General features: G+C 31.3%; 1 protein-coding gene and 1 pseudogene across 1 annotated transcript; both read right to left on the bottom strand.

The window, feature by feature from the left end:
- Positions 1-13706: 13706 nt before the first annotated feature.
- Positions 13707-17239, bottom strand: LOC129320476 (DNA-directed RNA polymerases II, IV and V subunit 6A-like). The gene is made up of 6 exons (XM_054965949.1): positions 17081-17239; positions 16694-16727; positions 16416-16588; positions 16278-16329; positions 14654-14721; positions 13707-14104 (listed from the first exon to the last, which is right to left on the bottom strand). The coding sequence occupies exons 1-6, from the start codon at positions 17113-17115 to the stop codon at positions 14035-14037; spliced, it is 432 nt and encodes a 143-aa protein (XP_054821924.1). The 5' UTR covers positions 17116-17239; the 3' UTR covers positions 13707-14034.
- Positions 17240-18287: 1048 nt separating this feature from the next.
- On the bottom strand, positions 18288-21913 carry LOC129320013 (photosystem I P700 chlorophyll a apoprotein A2-like; annotated as a pseudogene).
- Positions 21914-24381: the final 2468 nt, after the last annotated feature.

The following is a 24381-nucleotide window of genomic DNA, read 5'->3' as shown; positions in this document are numbered from 1 at the left end:
TATATGATGTGAATTATGGTCAATCAGGTGTGAATGGTCATTTTGGACTTGATTTTGGGCCCAAAATGACTTAATGAGAGAAAGTGTGAGATTTGAACACTTGAATGTGCAAAATTTTTAGAAAAAAGTAACTTTTTACACCTTGAGTGTCTAAATTTATATCAGACAATTAGATCATATCTAAATCTATCTCATTTGCTAGCTTATGAAATAAGTTTCATGTAGGCACTTGAATCATTCTAATTGGATGTCATATGTGGAAGCAACGCACGCCAGAAATTCACCTCTGCAAACTGTCATAAGACAGTAAAAATCTATCATGTGTGCCACGGCACATGGCTCAATAAGTTATGGCACATGGCATAAAATGGGTGCTTGTGGCTCTGCACCACATGTTGTTAGATAGGCTAACACCTAAGAGGGGATGAATTAGGTAACACTAAAAATTTCTTGAAAGCTTAAAGAGTGAAAAGACTTGAGCAAAAAGGAATGAGATAATACACAAGAGATTTATCTTGGTTCAACCTAAACTTGGCCTATGTCTAGTCCTTAAGATCACACTTGAGATTTCTAACTAAACTCACAAGCTTCAATGGGTTCTTATTACTACAGTACAACTTTTCAGACTTTACTTGTCTTAACTCAATAACAAACCTTGCTACAATCTAGCAAATTGTTAAAATCACTTGAAAAACTTCTTTTTAAGATTTCAAATGAATTATAAATACTTTCATAGAAAAACTCTCTTGAAGAGTAGATAGATTACAATAAAAGCTTATAAACTTGTAAGATCTTTGTCACAAACTTTATTAAGAATGATAGATGAATGCTAAAAGTTTATGCATAATTTAAAAGCTTTTGGAATGCTTAAGTAATGAATAGTTTTCTGAAAAGATTAGAGTTGTTCTTTTAGACTTGAATTGTATCACATATATAGTTTTGATAATTGATAGACCGTTGGAATAGTTTTACTAGCTATTGGTGACATTTATTACGTGCAACTTGACATATCACACATGAAAGAAGGCTATCCAAGTTTCATATATGCATATGTGACAATTCAAGCATGAACCTCAAGGTATCTCACACATGTTTTAGAGTATGAGAATATAAACCTATTATGTATAACAAAACTCATGTGCAACCCATATGTCCTCACACGTGATTTGGCTGGTAGAATGCCAAAGCCAATTCTATGTGACAAAACTTGTGTGTGACACTCAAGTCCTCATGTGTGAATAGGGTGGCTAAATGCCAAGCTCAATGCAGTAGAACGAATCATGCATGGAACCAACTATGTATCACGCATGGAATGGCTATTTTCAAAACCCAAACAATTCAGGAAGACAAATCACGCATGGAACATTGCAATACTCAGTGTAAAATGGTAAGTTGCAAAACTTAACCATTTTATAAGTCATATCACGTGTGGAACCATTGTGTACCCAAGCAAGGAATGCATGATCAAAAAGATTAAAAACAAGAATGACAGATCACACAAGAGTACAATATTAAACCAAGCTTGAAATGGCTTAAGACTCAATTTGGCAAAAAGTGTTCGAAAGACTTAATGACATATCACGCGTGGTTATCTTCTATTTCACACGTGGTTACCTTCTGTTTCACGTGTGGAATGGCACTCTACAATATATAACGGAACACAAGATGACATCTCAAGCGTGCGTACCCAAGGTTAGTGGAAAGAGTTTGTCATTAACTCCCAAAATAGTACTAAGTTTCCTACTATATAGATAGTAGTCAACCTAGGTCGATTCTCTTAGGTAGGCTTACTATGATTAATTAGAGCTAACCAATGTTAATTAAACTACTTAAAGGATTTATTGATTTTGATTTTATTTTTTGAAAATTAAAATGAAAGCTTTAAAACTAAATTGAAGTGTTTTTGGTGATTTCTTATAAAATGGTAGGATCTTAAAGTTAGAGTAGAGAGTGAGTCATTGGCTTAAAAATTAATTAAGTTGTCTTTAGATTACTTTACCCTCTTGGCTTAAAATGAAGAAAACTATAAAAATTATCTCTAATCTCTTAACCTTCCCAATAACCTCCCTAAATCCTGGATTAAGGTCCTTAGTTCAATTCATTAGATTAGTTTTAAGCATTGACCAAGTGTGATATGAATTATGCTTATGTGATTTGGCCCTTCCCCAAAAGCATGTAAACTCTTAAGATTATGGTGAGAAAACAAGAAATCAAGCATCAACCACTCAATCAAGATTATGATGGGAAAAATGCAAGATGAGACACTAATGAAAATCTCAATATTATGATAATATCCACTGATATAAGGAAGTACCAAATATAAAAAAATAATCAAATCACCAAATTCTCAATAATAAACATAAATGAACCAAGATTATGGCTCAAATACATGATAAAATAATCCAAAATTATGGCCTTATAACATCAAGATATTGAAAAAAACTAGGATAGAGTAATAAAAAATTAAGGAGATATTGAGTGTTTGGCCTCATCCTCTTCCTCCTCCTATAAGATCCACAAGCTCCTTAACCTTCAAACTCCATGGAACACCTCTTCTTGCAAAATGAAACTCACCTACCATTGGAGATGAAAATCTTGGATGGATGAATGGATGGAGACTAGGGTTGTGTGTTTTTTTTTTTAGTGTAATTTAGCTAATGGATGAAACTTGTGAAGAGAGATGGAAGAGAAAGATGAGAGAATGAGAGAAAATGAGTAGATGGGTAAATAGGTTATGGCTTGGATGAAATTATAGCTATAAGTGACAAATCAAGCATGGATCACTCCTGATTCAAGCATGAAACATCAGTTGGTGTGCCTAATGTGACAAATCACATGGGCAACCATACTGAATCATGCATGATTCTTCTTCAGACAATGAAAAACTCAACTTTATAAACTACTTATAAGCTAAAATGACATAACTCACAAGCTTGAATGTACTAGGTTGAGTCCTAAGATGCATGATTGAGATTTATGAGCTAGAAATGATGCATTCATTTTAATGATAATGATATACAATCAAGCTCTTGAAGTTTTCACTTTGAATATAAAGAATTAAATAACTTACCCTATAAATCTTCATCTTCTCTTGATTCTTCATGTCTTGAGGTTTTGTCTTCATCCATGATTTTTTTATTTATTTGCACATATAGCAAAACACCTCTTCTCTTAGTTTTGTAATCATCAAAACACATGATCCAACATTCTCCTTGAAATAACCTCAAAAGTAATCACCATTAACAATTTATACTGAATCATGCATGATTCTTCTTCAGACAATGAAAAACTCAACTTTTATAAACCACTTATAAGCTAAAATGACATAACTCACAAGCTTAAATGTACTAGGTTGAGTCCTAAGATGCATAATTGAGATTTATGAGCTAGAAATGATGCATTCATTTTAATGATAATGATATACAATCAAGCTCTTGAAGTTTTCACTGTGAATATAAGAGAATTAAATAACTTACCCTATAAATCTTCATCTTCTCTTGATTCTTCATGTCTTGAGGTTTTGTCTTCATCCATGATTTTTTTATTTATTTGCACATATAACAAAACACATCTTCTCTTAGTTTTGTAATCATCAAAACACATGATTCAACATTCCCCTTGAAATAACCTCAGAAAGTAATCACCATTAACAATTTAAATCCATGATAATCAAAGGATTACCCTTTATGGAGATTACCAAGTTTTAATTTCAAATTAAAGGATCCTAAGTTTTTTAAATTAAAACATGTTTAAATCATTCATTGACTCTTAAATCAAAGTAAAAGTAAGTTATGAAGCATGGGATACCTCATAGAAGTGAAATAAGTTGAAAACAGTTGAAAAATAACAAGTTTACTAAAAAAAATAAAGAAATGCACCACAGCTTGTGCACATCGTGCCATGGCGTATTGCTCTCTGTGCCATGAGCTGCGGCATGTTGCACATTCTTGACAATAGATTTTGCTATCATTTAATAGCCAAATCGAGCAACTTTTAATATGCCCTAAATCTACATCCAACATTTGAATAACATGATTTAGGTGTCTACAAAAAGCTCTTTTCATAAACTAGCTAATGGCACGAGTTTCACTCCCAAACAAGTCACACCAAGAAGTTGGACACCCAATCACACTTTAACCACTTTTCACAACTTGCACATATAAAAAAGGTGTCCAAAACACATAACACATGCTAAAAGCTATTCTTAACACCTAAACCATATTCATTAGACCTAGGATTACTAGTACAACACGTCACATGCACATGATTACTAGTATAACACAAAATTACTCCTTAACCCCTTTAATACTAAAAATAAAAGGGGGAGGTAATTTGCATTGCATTGCATCAAAATCAATCATAACCTGATTAAAACAATATTTCTACACTTGCACTTGTATTTTAGCCCATAAACATATATAATTAAGCATAATCACACCTCAAGGCCTAAAATATGTTCTAGACAACTTAACAACTTTATAGTGCAAGTGTAAACCAAATATGCATCCTAGAATTAGCAATTAAATTCTATTGCTCAAAATAACAATACATAGAGGCCTACATTAGGAATATACAGATTCCTAAGCCTCAGGAGATCTATCTTCTCAATACTAAAGCTAAATCAAATAAAAATGATAAATGAAGGGGTGAGTCTAACTACTCAATAACTAAGGTAAAATCTACTCTATGCAATTATATATCAATTGTAATAAAACACATGTATATGAAACAAAGTTCTTAAAACATACTTGAATACATAGCACACAAGTTATCATTACTCATTTAGCTCATTTTCATCTCAACACAAGGTACATTGTCATAAAACACTCAGACATGTGACCGTGACCCGATATATCAACACGAGTTGCCACAACTCAAACATGTGACACATCATATAATTATATAGGCAATGATCAACCACCTTATATCCTTCTTATTTCCTGCAACTCAAACCATGGACTATAACACTGAATAGGGCTTCGTCCATGTGACTAGACTATCCAAGCTCACTAATTGTAAGGTATAACTCGGCTAAAGATTATATGACTTACTCTCAACCATGGTTTCTCCTACTCTCGAATCTCTAGAGTGTTGTATACCCTAAACTAATCTCCTCGATAAATTGGTGGAGATAGCTAGGTTCTAGTCCCTTGATAAACTGTAGGACAAGGCTATACCCTTGTGCACCAAAGGGTATCCTAAATACCATATGAATTTTTCTCTACTCCCAATACCTAGGTGAACTCTCACCTACTGATCATGCCATGTACGATACTCACTCATTTTCCACAATCTCATTTGTTCATTATCAAAATCAACACGTTAGACTCACGATCATGTGTTATCCAAGTGAGCAGCAAATCTTATTTTCACTTATATCACATAAAACTCATCATTTTCAATCTCCATACTCATCTTTATCAAGCTCATCATCAACTACTCATTCAAACCATATTGTAAAGTGTAATTCATTTCGAACATCACTTTTGCAACTTTAAAAACACATTTCGCAATCACTTTCACATGTTTAATACATATCAAAGTAATTATGCAAACACAAAGTTTCATTGCATGTTACACACATTCATAAGACACAATACACATTCCAAACACATATTTCCCACCACTACGATTAATATATAACTACTTAAAATAAAGTTCCCCAGTTACCTCAAATCTTTAAAAGGTAAAAGGTTTACACCTCAATATGTTAAGCTCCCAAGCTTGAAATCCAAAGCTAAATTAGTGTCTAAGAACTTAATCTACAATTAATCAAGTTATCCTTCATTAACATTGTCAAGAGCACACTACCAATTCACACTTTCACTTTTGTATTTTCCCAACAACATCAATTTCACCATTTGGGCTTACCCATTAGGTTTATTAACTTCTTTTGGTCCTTAACAACATTATTGAACCATTAAACTCCCATTAATGGCATTACACTCTTCTAACAACCCTTATTAATGCTAAATTCTCATATTAATAGGGTTCAACAACTAAAAATCCCCAAAACTCATTGTTCTTAGGTTTAGATATCCAATTCTACTTCCATTAACTCCATTTGAGTCAATAGATTTGAACCCATAACCTATATTGGCTGAAAATCATCTCTCACTATCAAACCCTAACTATAAACTTCATAAATGTGGAAGCAAGAGGAAGAAAGGAGTGTAGGGTACTTACTTTTGATGTTTTGTAACCCCAAAATACTCCCAATATCATCAAGGAACAAGCCTTAGAAGAGCTCCTCATAGTTCTTCGTTTCCTCTTCCTAATTGTCACGCCATGAAAATAAAGGATGACCGGTATGAGTGTGAAGCACTTACACATCCCCGTAAGCCTCAAAATGAAAATTTATTCCATTTTTCAAAAAAAAATTAATCAAATTGCTTGAAATTTAAAATAATTTTTTTTCATGCTAATTGTCATAAGAAAGTTTCAACGTTTTTGTAAAAATTTTGCAGAACCTCTCCTGTAACTAGGATCCCCCAAAATTCTACAACAAAAATTTTTACAAATAACAGTACAAATCAGGAGCATAGCTCCTTCCAACCAAGAACCAATATACAAACTAAAATAAAGTCTAACAACAATCTATGTAGAGCATCTACTCTTTCTTTTAAATCAAAAGGACATACAAATTATATATTCACATTAAAAGCAATAGTACCAATCAAAAATTTCCACCACTATAACTAGTTTGCCCTTCAGAGGTCAATGGTAAGATTAGCGTCAGCTAACAAATCTGAGGCCAAAATAATTTTTTCAGTGAATAGCATTCCTAAGTAAAATTGTAAAATCTAAATTAACAACCTCTAATGATAGCGTAAACAAACTAAAAATAATTCAACAAAATAAATTTGTAAGTCTGTAAGTCATAATCATAATCATAAAATGAAAGTAAGTTGGAAGCAATATATTTTTATCATGCTTGAAGAAAGCCATTTATTCACACGTAAATCCAAGTGATATATTTGGTAGCCTAAATCATGTAAATTTTTAACAAACAAATATTTGTCCACATTTAAAATTTTTGAGGACTCAATAGAATAGGTAACAAATGTGGACACACAGTTCATGAGAATAATTAACCAAACGCGGCCTATGCCATAGAAACAAACATAAACACACAGTCCATGAGGGTTAGTAACCAAACACAGCTGAAGCTATGAACCAAACATGGACACATAGTCCATGAGGGTAAATAACCAAATATAGCTCAGGCCACGAAATCAAACGCGAGTATAAAACCCACGAATATCAAACGTGAAAACAAAGCTCACGAGACAAACTAGCTAGTATTTAACCACAGCACGCTACAGGCTAACGGAACTGCCGTTAGCAATAGTGTTTTGTTTTGAGTCCTCTTAAAAATCACTTTTCAAACATGCGAGAAGAATAATTACTGCTGTAATAAAATTACCATTCTTAATGCCAAACTTGTATGAATTGTTTCAATTATCAAAATTTACGAAAATCATACTTTATAACTAATATACCAAACTTGTAGTAATTGAATAGCCAATACATTCCAAAGCTTAACAACCATACAAAAATACTTTCATCAATCTTGAAAATACACTTTTGAAAATAATAAATGCACATATCATAACTTGTTTGTCCTTCATTGATATTTCATAATTTCAAAATTAATATAACTCATAAGAATACAATATTTCAAAAAAAGGCTATTAAAAATAAATTAAATGGAATGCTATTCACTTACTTGTCAAAATTTCAAATTTTCAAAATATTCTTTCTCCAATTTCTACTAGCATCCTCCTCTTCTACTCAACCTATAAAGATATAATAATTGAAATTTTAATAGATTTTCAATTTTTTTAACACAATTCCAAATCAACCACCATCATCTAGAATTTCAAAACTAAAATTCATGTTTTAGTTAGCTCAAGTATTATCATTCATTTCACTAGTCTCTACCAATTTGTTTTAATCAAAACAATCTACTTACTTGAAGTAGAATTTGCTCTTGGCTTTACACCAAAACCTTAGGTGCACTGATTCCAACCGTTCAATTAAAATATCCAAAATCCACTAATACCCATATAAGTTCCAAGTATTTAAATAGCTACATGCAAACTCATTATCAAATTCTTTTACAAATTTACAAGTTAATTTTCAAATCAATAACTTCTATACTAACATACTTCTCACAAGGACTAATGAAATTTCCAAAAATGAAAAATCATGTAAAGCTTCTTCTGATAGGGCATTATGTCAAACACCTTTCATTCATTAGTTATTCAAACTCAAGCCAAGCTTATTTATCTTTGATTCCATTTTCCACAATTCTCTAGTATAAATAGTGAACATTCAGCTTCCTAAGTTCCTTCTCTTTATTGGACAAATCAATCTTAACTTAAGGAAATTAAATCATCATCTTCCACACCTCATATAACAACACTAAATCAGAATTTCAGCTTAAAATTTAAAATTTTCTCTTCTCTAAAACAGCATGGACAGCAGCAAACACACATTAGAATTCTATAATTCCACATCACCTCATTTCCTTCTTTTTCTCTCTTCTTTTCCTTCTCTATATAGCCACAAAATTCCATTTAGATCAAACTTCTTCCTCTTTTACACCTATATATATTTGATAATGTACAGCCACAAAGAAGACAGATTTTTCAACATTCAACTCCATTCTTTTACCCACTCACATGCACAATAAAACTAGCAAATGAAAGAGTTCAAAACTCCTCACCTCAAATAGCTGATGGTGCATACACAAGGAAGAAGAAAAATGAAACTTACAACTGAACAAGGGAAGAAGAAAACAGTAATAATTTAGTCTCTAACCCATGAGTCAGTCCTCCCACAGCACCACACCAGCTCTTCCTTTGCTCCCCATGCACAAATGAAAAGAATAATGGTGGTAGAAGAAGATATGACAGCACCAACAGTGAAGGAAAAAAATAGAGACCAATGGTGAAATAAGGACCAAGGACTCACAATGTTGTAGCTAGCAGTGGAGGATTATGGCATTCCCACCACCGACAACTGCTGGAAATGAGAAGGAAGAGACAAATATGCAGATGAGATGGAGTTTAGAACTGCACACCCAAGTTCTAGAATTTTCTCCCTTTACTCTGCACCACTGAAACTGAAATAAGGGATAAGAGAGAGAAAACAAATATGGTAGAGTCGATAATTTGGGCCGAGCTCGACAGGCTAGCCCAAACCCGCTCAAAAAATTTAGGGCCAAGCCCCAAAAAAATATTATTTTTTTATTGTTCGAGCCTATTCGGGTGGCCCGAATACCCAAATAAATAAATAAATTTTAAAAAAATATATATAATATGATAAATATTAATTAATTTTTTAATTTTTATATCATTTTATACCAAAATACTATATATATAAGTGTTTTAATGTAGTTATTTTTTAAAAAAAACTAAAAATAGTTATATTTCATATTTTTATTATTTTTAATCAATAAAATATCTCAAAATAATATTTAAAATATATTTTAATATTGATTTTAATATTTTAAGACCCAATTTTTTAAAAAAATTTTGAGTCCTATAAATCATTTGCATATAAAAAATAATTTATATTTTTTATAAATTAAGATAATTAATTTTAAAAATAAAATTTAGGCATGTACAAATTTCAACTCTACTACTAGATAAACATAATAAACAAAATAATATTCTTGAATAATTACTTGGTTATTGTCCATGCTAGATTTGGTTAAAAATTAAGAGTAAAGTAAAGTAAGAATCCATTTTATGTAAGAGTTAAACAATATAAAAAGTTAAAGAAAAATAATTTTAAAAAAATAATATTTTACTCATAATTAAATAATTTTTTATATAATATAGTGATGGCAATTTTTTTTATATTCATAAAAATGAAAAGTATAATTTACCTAAAAGTTATTAAAAATTTGAACTAATCGAGATAATGATTTTAAGTTAGTAGTTTAACTGTGATTGAATTGAGATCAGCTTAATCATAATTAAAATAATATAATTTAATTAAAATATATAAAATATTTATATATGACTATGATAAGAGCAATATTTAAATAATTAAGACATTAATTTACAAATAAAGGAAACATTCATGAATAAATTATACATAATACAACAAAATAATAACAGAGCTACTTAAATACAAAGTTAATAAGTTATTTTTTATTTTATTCTTTTAAAATTAAGATAATATTTTACACTTAATAGAATTATTAAAAATTAAAATTGGTTCAAAAAATAAAAAAAAATATTTTTAAAAAGTTTCAAGTATTTAGGCCAACTCAAATAAGCCCAAAGCTCGAAGGTGTTAGGGTTAAGCTTGGCTATATAGGCTTTTTAGAAGGGGTAGAATGCTTTAAGCCCAATCTGAATAAGCCTGACTTGAATTGAGCCCGGCCCGACCCGAATAAGCCCGACCCGCCCGAATTACCGGCTCTAAAATCTGGTGAGGGAGGGTATTTTGGTGATTTCACAAGAGATAAGAAAAATAAAATCCCACTTATTTGCATCAGGGGATTCGAACCAAAGACCTTAAGAATCACTAACATCCATGCTTCCACTCTACCAACACTTCCTATTACCATAGTTATTCCCAGACATAAATAAAATATGTTCTAAACAAATTACTATATATGTTCCTATTACTAATTATTTATTTATTTTTTCAAGGTTATTACACTAATTCTCTTCTTTTTTGCTTTAGTTCGCAACTTTTAATCTATAGAAAATGGCCATGCTCCGCAACTAATGTTGAACGTTTTGCGACATATGGCACAGAGAGGTCTCCTTCTCACATTAGTTGTTTTTGTGTGCTGGGATGGATGCACTTCATGTCACGACATGTGGCATAGAAACACTCTTTCCTTATTTTCTTCTCCTTTTGGTGCCCAAGTGGCCCAGCTTCCAACTGAACCCACAATTTAGGCTAAAACACAATCAAAATTAATCATTAAACCTTCCTAACCACACACCATGTCAATTTACTTGGTTAACATAATTAAGCTTAGTTAATTCGAGGATTAAAATTTAAGATGTTACAACTCTTCCCTCCTCTTAAGAATTTTGTCCTTAAAATTTGAATACTTTTTCAGAGCCAGTAAAACCATACATCAAGAGAACAAGTAAGGGTATTGTTGCCTCATCTTCTCCTCAATTTCTCATGTAGCATCACCAATAGTCATCCCTTTTCAAATGACCTTCACAAGCTGAATTATCTTATTTCTCAATTGTTTCTCCTTAACATCAACAATCTTCTCCAGCTCAACTCGATATGTCAAATTTTTACATAACTCCACATTCTCGAGCTCAATCACATGTGATGGGTCGAGATGGTACTTTTTCAATTGAGACACGTAGAATACATCATGCACACCCAACAAATGAGGAGGCAAGGCAATCTAATAGGCCAAAGGCCCAATTCTCTTAAGAATTTTGAATGGCCAAATGAACTTGGGAATCAACTTTTTTTCACTAATAGACCTCCTAATTCCATTCATGGGTGTGAACTTTAGGAACACATGGTCATTTACTATAAACTCTAACGGTCTCCTCCTCTTGTCCACATAGATCTTCTATTGACTCTGAGTAGTCAACAACTTCTAACGATAGTCTAAATCTCCTTAGTGGTTTGATTGACCAAATCAAGACCCATTACGCTTTTCTTACTCAATTCAATCCAACAAAGAGGTGATATGCACTTCTTATCGTACAAGGCCTCATATGGAGCCATTTAGATGCTCACATGGAAACTATTGTTGTAAGAGAATTCTACCAAAGGTAGGTGCTTATCCCAACTGCCATTCCATTTTGGTTAATGATCAAAGTCCATGTTAACAACCAAGCGCTATCTGACCAAATCTAATTTTCTCTTAAGATATTCCTTAGAAAATCTGATTCATCTGGATTTTTTCTACAACTAGCAAAGAGGTCTTGGAGGAATTGCCACTTGTGAAATTATGCACAACTTTGCAAAGAAACAGCCTTATTGTTTTTCAAGAAGAGTTGAAAAACATGCTCAATATCATTTGATTGAATAGTTGACCTAGCTCACTATTGTCTTAAGAAGCCTTTCACTTTAATGTACTTTTTCACAAAAAGTAAACTTGACATAATAAATTCAGTCTTTCATTAGGACTTCAAATAACTGTCACAAATTTAAGTTGATTATGCTTCACCTCTTTCCTCAAAGAAAGACAATCAAATAATTCCCAATCATGGTCCTTGAGGATCAGATCATCCATATAATATATAAAAAGAAATTTTACATATTTAATATCTTCCTTTTTGAATGATATCTTAATTCCAATGATGATTTTATTAAATATCTTACAATTAGAATCCTTTTTCTCCTATCTATTTCTTCCACCACCACAAACCCCAATTAGATTCAGGCATGACACACTTTTTAGTTATTGAAAAAACCCAAGTACTCTCTTTCATATATAGGAAATAGCTTTCAGTGATTTTTTTCCTTTTAAAAGATACAAAAGTGAAACAATCAAACTATTGATATTGGAGGACTCAAGATTCTTCGAATGTATCACTTCTAAGTCCAATGGAATTCATAGGTATAGGAATGTCATATAAATATTTTTTCTTTTGACCATCTTTCAATTGTTGATACAATATATAAAGATTTCAATTGTTGATATAATACATATAAAGATACAACATGTAAGGATTTCAATTGTTGATACAATATATATAAGGACTGCAACTACAAAGAGTATTACATCCTTGATCATGAAATGTCAATTACTTGTTGCACCTATGAATTGTATGAGAGTAGGTGGATTTGAATTCAATGAATGTCATAAGTCTAATTACGCAATAAGTGTCTCACATGACAATAACAATCATACAATTTAATTGAATAACTAATAGAAATTTTCTTATATAATATTCAAAAAATACTAAATCTCAAATTTTTTTAAAAATGACTTACATAATGAATGTTTTGATTATAAGAATTGCTCCTTCCGTTTCAAATTATAAGATAGTTTAAAACAAAATTTTACATACTAATAAAACTCATTAAATACATTTTATAACCTTACTTTTTCAAGACAAAAATATAAAATTTTAAAAATAAAGAAATTTTAAAAATAACCTTCATCTAATACTCCATTGAAGAAATGATATTGAAAAGAGAATATTTGAAAATGATATTGTTAAAAAAAATATCATTACTAAAACTGTATTTTTATTACATATCTTATATTTTATGACCTTAAATCTTTCTTAAAAGTATCTCATACTTTAAGATAAAAAAATATTTTAAATTTTTAAAAGGAAATATATCTTTAATAATTTTCAAGAAATAATTAAAATCTAATAATTGTTATTGAGACACATATTAAGTGAATATACTTCAACCACTCACTAAATTCCAAAAAAATAAAAGGTGAATCAAAGATCTCACTAAATTGAACTTGATTCATGAATCCAAAAAATAGTTAGAATTCTTAATCTCTCTCGACCTGAAAATCCAGAATTTGAATTAACATCATTCCATTGAGTTCTCCTAAACTGCATTAATTAATCATAAAAATTTCATTTCACTTGAAATTTAATTATTCACCATGTATGAGAATTCCCACCAAGCACCCATGACTAAATGGTTAACGCACCCAACTCAATTGACGGATTCATTAGTTCAGTCAATGGAAGTAGAGCAAGCTGAATCTTACATGCAATGGCAAATTCAACACAAAGCCCGACAAAATTTACACCGATATATAGATATGATATCAAAAACTCTAACAAGTCGCGCTATTCATGATTTGATTCATTTATCAAACCTCATGGACTAGTGGATGCTAAAATGGGAAGCTTACATAACAATGATATACAGACAGCCAATGATTGATTAGAACAGCGCAATAAGCAAAGCTTTTAGTAGGGTCATAGTTTGACATCAAGACACAAAGATCCAAGATGATGAGATCACATGAAAGATATATTTTTTAATGTCTCTCTTCATAGTTTGCTTTACTCGTTAACACGCCACGTTTTGTCAGCTCAAAGCAAATCAGTCACCACCCACTTGCTTCTTCCAGGAGTCTTCCACAATCAGTTCATCAACTCCCCAATCTTCATAGCTGACAATTCACAAACAACAAAAACCATGAGATTGGAAAAAAGGAAAAGCTCTATGGCTTGTTTGATTCTGTTTCGTTTTTATGTTCTCAAGACAGTTTTGTTCTTAAGGCAGTTTTGTAAAGCAGTCCTGCAGAACAAAGTTTTGGAAGCAAAAAATGAAAAAAAAAAAAATAGTTGAATCATTATTTTGCCAAACATCTAAATTGATTAAATAAAAGGTGAGCAAATAATTTATTTTATTAATATAATTGTCATTAATGAAAACTTAATATTTTGGCTTTTCTCTAGTTTGTAGAAAAACAAAAAGTAACAAAATATCTATAAGCTGTTCTAGTTTTTTAGCTTTTGAGATCAATTTTTAAATTTTTTATTTTTCAAAACAGTAACAGAAAACACATTTTCCAACAAGCTTTTTAAATTTTTTTGCTTTTCAAACCAAAAAAAAAAAATATTGTTCCAAAAGCAAATAATCAAACAGGCTCTAAAACTCTTTTCTTCCTTCTCTCAGACCGACGAAGGCCATAACTTCTATATTGCATATGATCTACCTTCCATCAGGCAAGTAGCGGCGGATGGTAAATGGAATCTTCCGCTCTCGAAGCTCCTTCATAGCAATCTGGATGGTTGGGAGAAAATTCCAGATGTTTGATCTTTAGTGGATTTTGAAATGAAAAGAAGCTATTGCCCAGGGGATAAAGCAGATAAAAATAAAATAAAAATAGAAGAATTACAGGAATATTAACATGCAACCGATTTACCCCAAATAAAATATTGATGAAAAATGTAAGAATCATAAGAAATGTCTAATATAAATGGCCTTCCGGATGAGGTGGAATCAAACTACAGTTTAGCTTGATGCAATAACAAGTTCTTGAATTCCAGAGTCAATCCTTAAAACTGAAGGGTGTACCAGACAAGGTTCACATGAATTTTCAACATTGAAAACTAACATAGAATATTTTATATTCGCTGGGTATAAAAAAAAAAAAGAAGAATCAAACAGTTCAGTTTAGATAGTAGCAATTTACTCCCTCTAGTCCATAATATAAGCATTCTCTTCCAGCCAATCTTGCTCCAAAATATAAGCAACTTAGCTTTTGTAAAAATTTTCTTTCCCATTTTATCCTTGTATTTATTAACCTATTGCGTCAGTAAATTTATGACCTTCACACTCATCATAAATTAGAACTAAGGGCAAAGAGAAAACAATCTATGTTTTCATGAGAAGGGTTTTTACTGGTATGCAGATTATTGTGAAAAGATGCTTATCTTTTGGACCAGAGGGAGTATTAAATTCCAAAACCAATCCTTAGAACTGAGGGGCGTACTAGACCAGGTTCTCATAAACTTTCACAATTCAAAAACCAGTATGGTACATTTTATCGGGCCAGAGTGGACTGCAAGATATATTATTCAATCAAACTAAAGAAACCTAAACATTCAGTGGAGAAAACAAGAATTCACGAATTAATATGTTACACTGCTCATCCAAGGGACTATGATTCCTTATTCCAGGGTTAACTAGATAATTCTATCATAAACAAAGAACAAGGATTCATGCAACATCGTATAATAGCAAATTGAAATAGCAAGTAACAGAACTTATCAAAGTGAATAGCAAACTACTTCAGAATCTGAAGTTTGACATTCAAAGACAGAAGACCCCATCCTATTCTTTATAAAGCAAGTGGGAGCTGATCAGCGGTCATCAAACTTTTACTAATCACTAAAGAATACACAGTATGAGCCGGGAAAACTGTTAACCAAGACAGAATGTAAAACTAAATCTGTGAGTGAGGAAAACTGATCCTCCCACATTATTTTTTGCAATACTTAGAAAGAAATGTAGAGGAACTATGAAAGAAAATCCCACCCTTTCAATATATGTTCATTCAATTTACTGCAAGATACAAAACAAGCAGACCACATATATGAATAACTAAATTTAGCCCCCCACATCAGAAGCACACATGTCAAACTACTCCGCCCAGTTGAGGGGAACATGATATCTAATCTACCTTGATATCAAGAACTGAATGAAAAATGATGGGCGAACACTAACATTGAATATTCAAGGTATGCTGAAATGCATTAACATTGAAAGAAGAGTGCTTGTATAACATATAAATGCACAAAAGTACTAATTTATTAGAGATAGAAGAAGAGTATTACCTCCAAAGGGTCAGTCTCCCCCTCCAACTCCACCATGACAGGTGCATTCATACTGGTCAAGCAAGTGCCAAACATTATATATACAATCACAAAGACACTATCAACAGAACCTTGCTTTAGCAAAGTTCAAAAAAGAACCTGATTTGCAGAGCACGGGTACCCAATATCCGCGCACGTTCATATTTTGTCATATATTTGGATGTCTTCCTAGGCCTTTCTATAGGTTCTTGTTCTTCCCTATCCTCAGTTTCAACAGTGTCTCCAGGTATGTCATCATTGTTATTGTTTTCCACATCTTCCTCTGCACCTTCCTGCCCACCATCCAATAAACCATTGAATTCAATAGATAATTACTCAATGATAAGTTCTATCAGATTCGTGGGAGAGATAAAGGTAAAGGAAACAAAGTCCCCTACTTCAATCTCAGGCTCCGGTGGTTCATCTTCATATCTGCATCAGCATTCACTTTCAATGAGATACGTTCAATAATGAAAGACTACAAAACATGGCTCTAAAACTTGTAAAGCTGTAATTGCAAAGGCATATGTGAATTTTCATAACCATAGGGTATATAGTTATTACACTACACATGTAACCCCAATCGGAGGAGAGTCGAAAATAGTTTCAAAATCTTTGCAAACCCAAAAAATAACATCTCAAGGTTAGCATTAGATAGTAAGTTCAACACAAATAACGTATTATAAGTTGCTTAATGTCTAGAAAGTTTTCACTATTGAACGGGGAAAAAGAGAAACCCTAGCTATCTATATGTTTGGTTGTAGTAAAAGATGAAGAGAGAGAACCCCATATCCATGTCATTGTAGTCGTCGTCCGCCATTGTATATCGCCAACGTTACCCTTTGCCTCGGTCGCGTCCCCTATACCCTCGTAGAAGGCTTGGATGTGTCAATTCTCCAGAGTCCAGAGCCTTCTCCAACTTCGCCTCCACGGCAAATAATATAAGTATATACACACATACCTATATATATATATATATATAATTATCCATAAAACATAAAAAAATATACGAATTTGGCTGAATAACAGAGCAAATAAATATCAGCAGCATAGCAAAAAAATACGACTCTCAAGTTAAATTAGTTTGTGGCCCCGAAATATCCAATTGATTGACTTTTTATAACGTATTTCATTTTAAAAAAAAAATAACGTAGGAACTGTTTTCATTTTCCCAAAATTTTGCAAAAACTCGTATGAGATAAATAGTCTTTTCTATACAATTTTAAATGTGGGTAAATTTTCAGATCTTATTGATAAAATTGAATACTTGAAACTCAATCCATCCTGAGTTTTATTCCGTTTTTTTCCTTGTAAAATAATACGTATAAATGAGTTTTTTTCCTATAAAAAATTAAAAGCTTGCATTTCCTCCTTTTTTATAGAGCCTAAATATTTTTATTGATCAGTAATAATAATGATACTCATTTTCAATTTGGTATATACTATCATCTTAATTTTCTTAAGAATTCAATATTTTTTTTTCAAATACATTTTGATTAATCAACCTAATTCAAATAGGCATACAAAAAATAATATATTTATACATTCACAAAGCAAAATTATAGATTTTAAATACTTGAACGGTCATTTTTTTTTTTTTTTGCATCTTAGTTTTAACCTTTTTGAAAAAATATTTCATTATGATTGGAATAGGGTCTTTCTCTTTCTTTCTTTTGTTTTTATTCTTTTTTTTTTCCCTTAGAGCAGGTAGGCTCTATATAACATAATTAAAGATAATTAAAATAGATGACACAACTACTTAAGCTATTACATAAAAATGCATTGTGCAAGAATTCTTAGTTTCATTCTTTTTTTTCTTTTTTCTCTTGGATACTTTACCTCAAAAAAAAAAGAGTAATAAGAAATGACATTCTCATGCTTGATCTTGTTTCAATAACAAGTATTTTTTTTTAGATTAAATAAATCACTTTTATCCAAAATTCATGGGAACAAAGAAGGCCCAGCCAAGTAGTTCACAGATACAATAAAAAATTAACCAAATTTACCTGATGTTGAAGCAATCAAAAAATATGCGGAAGTAAATATATAACCTATAGAAAAGTGAGCTAATCTAACCAATGTTGCTTACACAATGGAAAGAGCCATTAGTTTATCTCTCCAAAGGTGTGTGTTTATGAACCCATGCTAAGGTTTCAATCAATTCATGCCAATATCCACACTAGGAGATTAAGAACATAAATCAACCTAAACAAGATGTCCAACTAAGAACATCCATGCCCAGACTAATAAACTATTCATACCAAAAGGGCTATATCTATTGATAAGTTGTGAAGAGTTTAACCATAGATAATCTCTTAACCATCCCATCAAATAGGTAGAAGATTTATTAAACTGTGAAACATTACCTTGCCATAATGCAATGTGCTTCCAATGCCCAATAAAAAGTAACACATCCAATAGTATTTAACATCCAGAAAGCTACCAACTAAAATGCATCCCATGCCAAAATATCACATGTGCCACCTATAAAATCTCACTCCACTAAACACAATTAACCAATATAGTACATGGTAATCAAAGATTTAACTCAAAAAGGTGATTACCAAGCTTTGATTCAAATTCAAGGGATCCCAAGTTTTTTAAATAACGATGAGTTTAAATTAATGAAAATCCTTTATATCAAAGTAAAAACAAGCTTCGGAAGCACGAAGATATCTCAGAGAAGTAAAAAAATTTAAAAATAGTTGAAAAACAAAATATGTGTTGTAATATAGGGCAATGTGCTACGGCTCGTGCACGATGTGCAGCAGCGTGTTGCTCTCTATGCCATACACCGCGGCTCAAGCGCCATGCATTGTGGTGGGTTGCACGAAAATTCAGCAAATTATGCTGTCATTTAATAGTAGAATTGAGGAACTTTTGACGGCCCTAATTTTCCGTCTGACATCCAATTGATGTAATACAGGTGTCTACAAAAATCTATTAACATAAACTAACTAATAGCATGAATTTCACTTTCAAAACAAATCACACCAGGAAGTTGGACACCCAAACATATTTAAATCACTTTTCACAACTTTCACACAAAATAGGTGTCCAAAACCCTCAACAAGTACCAAAAGCTTTTTCTAACATCTGGACCATGACCATTAGACCTAAGGCTACTAGTACAACATGTCACAAATACTAAAACAATAGTATAATAAAAATTCACTCATCAACCCCATTTTACCGAAAATAGAGGGGAAGGTAAATTGTCATTACTTTGCCTCCAATTCAATCTAAACATGTTTAAATCATCATTTCTATACTTACACTAATATTTTGGCCCTATAAACATATATATATATATATATATATCTCAACATACATAAATACTCAGGGCTCAAAATACAAATCAAACATCTTTATCAACAAATAATGCAAGTGAGATAGCATGCAATCTAAAATTGGCAAACATAACTACTCACAAAATAAATTAAGCTAGTGGTGTACAAAAAGAAATATGCTAATTCCTAGCCTCTTGAGCCTTCTGCCTCTTAGCACTAGAGCTAGAGCCTGAAAAGTGTTAAATGAAAGGGGTGAGTCTAGCCACTTAGTAACTAAGGTTAAACCTACCCTATACAATTATATATCAATTATAAACCAAGAAAGTAAAACATGCTCACACATATCATAGCTTCTCATTTATCATTTAATAACTTCTTTATCTCACATATATTAGGTAAGTTGTCACCATATTCTCAGATGTGTGACCATGACTCATTATTCACGTGGCTTGCCACAACTTAACTCATGTGACACGTCATATATTTACTTAGACAATGATCAACCAACCTTATATCCTCATTATTTTCTCAGACTGAAAATGTGGGCTAAAGCACTAAATAGGGTTTCGTCCATGTAACTGGACTACCTAAACTCATAAATCGTGAGATGTGACCAGACCAAAAATCACATGACTCACTCTCAAACTATGGCTTCCCCTATTCTCGAATCTCTAAGGTATCTCACACCCTAGGCTATTCTTCTCATTGAACCGGTAAAAATAACTAGGTTCTAATCCCTTGACAAACTATAGGATAGTCCCTCGATAAACTGTGAGACAAGGCTATACCCTCGTGCATCGAACGGCAGCCTAAATACCATAAGAGTTTTTTCCTCTACTCCCAATCCCTAGGCAACTCTCACTACTCATCATGCCATAATCAATACTCGCTCATTTTCATATTTTCACTTTCATTTACTCATTATCACAACAATCGCGTTGGGCTCACGACCATGCGTTATCCAAGTATATATTCTCATCATTTTCTTAACATTATTCTCACTTATCTCAAAATTCACTTCTCATTAATACATAATTACCTCTACACAACATCACATTCATTTTTCAAAAGCATAAGCATGTTCATAGTTCGAAAACCCTCTTGACTTCACATTTTGCATTTCAAGTCAAAAATAGCATTATGCACATTCAAATTTTTATACATTCATTAAACTAATATATGGTTTCACATTAAAAATCAATATCATATATGTAACATTTACAATTCACATTTAATAATCAATTAACATATAACTACCCAAAGTAGGGTTCCTTCAATTACCTCAAACCTTTGAGAGGTTAAAGGTTTACCCCTCAGTACAAGAGCTTTCAAGCTTGAATTCTCAAGCCAAATAGATAACTAAGAGTCAAAAAATTACAATCAATCAAATTAAATTTCATCAACATTATCAACTCAAGCATTAAACCCTTTATCCTCTACTTTTAAATTTCTCAATGTTTACTCTACATGAGTTGGAACCTATCCATTGGATCATTATCTATCTATAATATCATATAACTTCATTGAACAGTCACATTACCATTAATACCTCAACAACCATAATAATAACAAATTTAATGTCCGTTTTCGAACATTAGTGGAGCCCATCATCTAACAACCACCAAAATCATTTATACTAGGTTTAAATACTCTAAACAACTCACATTAACTCCTTTTAAGTCAACGGATTCGGACTTATACCCCATATAAATTGAAATCACCATCCTCATTTAAACCCTAACTTAAATCCTTAGAAAATGAAAGAGGAAAGGAGAAAAAGGATTTAGAAATTTTACCTTGAATAATTTAGAGCTTCAAACCTTCTCAAATTCTCATCTAAGTCATTCCTTAATAGAGAAAATGTAAGCTCTTCCATTTCCCTTTCCTTTCCTTTTTGTTTTTTGCATCAGTTTGTGTCTAAACTCTGTAGAATTCGCACCGTGTGCCGCAGCGCTTATCACCACGTGCCGCAGCATGTGGTATAGAGAAAGAAGTTCTCACCTAATAGCCCCATGCAATATAGCGCACAGCACATGCATCACAACATGTGGCATAGAGGCTGTTTAGCTTGTTTTTCTCCTTGTTTTGGTCCCCAAGTGATCCAATTTCACTTTGGACCTAAATTATACCTAAAATTGTAACTAAAGATACCTATTATTCTCCTCTAACTACACACCACATTAAATTACTTAATTATCATTATTAATCTTAACAAATCATGTGATTATAAACAGGGATGTTACACTACTTCATCCTAAACCATCACAAGGAAAACTATAATCAAAATCTTTTTTTATCCAGAATTAACTTAGAACCATGTGCATCCATAGCACCTTTTACTAATATCAATGTAGTTGTATGTAAACCTAGAGCAATAGCATGATGAACCAAGAAGTCTCCAGGCCCTATTATTAAGAATAGAGAATTGCTATTTTGATTAATAACATTTAACCACCAAGCAACCATATACTTCACTCGCATTAATCATCGAACTATTTGTTGAAGATAATAGTACATCAAACCCATTATATATGTGTTTAAAGTACTAATTTTTTAGTCTAAGTGATAAATTAAGAGTGGTGTAACATTATCAAAATAAAATCTTATATAAAATTAATAGATTAAAAAGTACTCCCTCCATTCAAAAATGTTAGGCATTTTTTAAGAAGTTGAATGTTTAAAAATGCAAGGCATTTTTAGTCTTTTGACGTGTAATTATTGTCTTTTTTGAAAGTGCTCCTATTAATGAATGACTTTATATTTATTATAAGATGTTTAATAGAGGTAAATATGAAAAGATAGGGTTAGTTTGAAAGTAGGTAACTACTTTATTGGGGTAAGATTCAGTTAAAAATACCTTATATTTTTTAACGGATGGAGTACATCTTAAATAATATTAAAGTATTAATATTTTAATAAGATATTATTTAAAAATTAATATTTTTAATTACTTATTTGTATTGTTGTAAGTAATGGTGATTTGATAACTACCTAACAACTAGTTAAAATAATTTTTTTAATAAAAGATCAAATGAAAAACATAAAAAAAAAATTACAAACAAAGTCCAACGAAAAAAAGTTAAACTATTCTCTTTGGCCCAAAGCTAAAAAAAAATTAAAGGCCCAAAAATGCACATGCAAAGATTGGCCAAGACATAAGCAACAAAGAAGAACCACAACAAAACTAAAACAAGACAATAACTGTTGCTACAATTGAAAAATCAGCTTGCTGATGAAAGCTTATAGCTTAAAAAAATTTGATCTTCTATGGATAAAGAATAATAATAGTCCATTAAAATTGTTTTATAATTTAGGAGACTTAATCAAAATTAATTTTTTATAAGAAACTTTTCTATAAATTTCTTAGTTATTTTTTATAATTTTCAATATCATTCTCAGTATTTTTTGAATCAATTAATGGTCATATTAACATATATTTAACAAAGGGTGATATTGCTCCACTTTTTAATATTTGAAAAGTAATATTGTACCACTTTTAACTTCAAGGTGCCCAAACTCCTGAAAAAAAGTTCAGAAAAAATTAGCATTTTAATCCTATACTTATTTATAAATGAGCTTGGGCTCCAAAACAAGGTAATCATTGATAACCCAATTTGCATTCAATTAAGTTCACATAAAAAAAAACATTTATAAGCTTATGAACGTGGCTTGGTCCACCTATCAATCCTGAACAACATAGCAATTTAATATTTAAATTTGAATTCTAATTAAAATATGTGTTAATATTTAATATATAGCTGTGCTTTCAAAAGAAAGACACATATATACAATGATTGACCTTAATAAGGTTGCTTTTTCACTCTAAAAAAAACAAGAAGGTAATCTTTTTTCAATAAGGGTGTTTATATAACTTCGATGCTTAATATTTAACATCTTAAAAATTTAACCTCCTATTAATTGGATTAATTAAGGATACTTAAATGACAATTAGTGTGTTGGGTGGACAAAGAGGATTAATGAGTATTTTAGATTGTGCTTTCAATCCTAAATGTGGGTCCAAAGCTAAAATGAGCCACCCGGACCTCAACATGGGAGCAAAACAAGGAAAATGGTTCTATACATGAGTTTACAAGTTTTGATAGTTAGGAAGGCATTAATGCCCAAAAATTTAGAATAAATGGGAAGTTGGAGTTGTTAGGAACCATTAATGATGATTTGAGAATTTAATGAAACTCATGAGAGCTAAAGTGAGTTAACGAACCCAATAGCAGAATCTAAATGTTAGAAATGGGAGCTTTGGACATTTTTATGTTAAAATAGAAAGTTGAAAATTGTATAAATGATAATTTTGGGTTGTTGAATGTCGAAATCAATAGTGCTCAAATTCATATGAGTTAATTACATTTTATGGGAGCTAATGTACTCATTGGCGGAGAGTAAATTTATGAGGTTGATATTATATAGTAGTTAAAGTGTTGAAAAAGGAAAATTAAAAGTTGAAAAAGGTTATATTGATTATTATGGATTTGATTGATTGTAAATCAATCATCTCATGCACCAATTTGACTTGGAAGGAAACTTTAGAAGTAATTGTTAAGAGGTAACCTTTGATCACTCAAAGGTTTGAAGTAACCAATGGAGTTATTTTGTGTAATTGTGTGTTAATTGATTTGAATTTCTATGTGATTTATATTCAATGTATAAAGTGCAAATTTCTAATTGCCATTATGAAAGATGCTTTATAAAGTATGATTGGGGCTATGGTGATTTTGTAAATTTTGATACAATGATAAAATGAATGAAACCTTATGTTGTATCATGATAATGAGGAATTT

Source organism: Prosopis cineraria, unplaced genomic scaffold, assembly GCF_029017545.1.
Source record: "Prosopis cineraria cultivar Desert tree isolate PC_DT_omini unplaced genomic scaffold, ASM2901754v1 PC9, whole genome shotgun sequence".
In the NCBI taxonomy this organism is placed as follows: Eukaryota; Viridiplantae; Streptophyta; class Magnoliopsida; order Fabales; family Fabaceae; genus Prosopis; species Prosopis cineraria.
Note: the sequence above shows the minus strand (reverse complement) of the source record. Positions and strands in the feature narration are given on the sequence as shown.

What these genes read in the sequence shown, in the direction of transcription:
- LOC129320476 (XM_054965949.1), bottom strand. Translation starts at nt 17,115, where the DNA reads ATGGCGGACGACGACTACAATGACATGGATATGGG. An exon ending in TACAATGACATGGATATGGG is followed by an intron (nt 16,728 to 17,080) that starts GTTCTCTCTCTT and finishes ATGCTGATGCAG; the next exon opens with ATATGAAGATGAACCACCGG. An exon ending in GGGAGACTGACCCTTTGGAG is followed by an intron (nt 14,722 to 16,277) that starts GTAATACTCTTC and finishes CCAACCATCCAG; the next exon opens with ATTGCTATGAAGGAGCTTCG.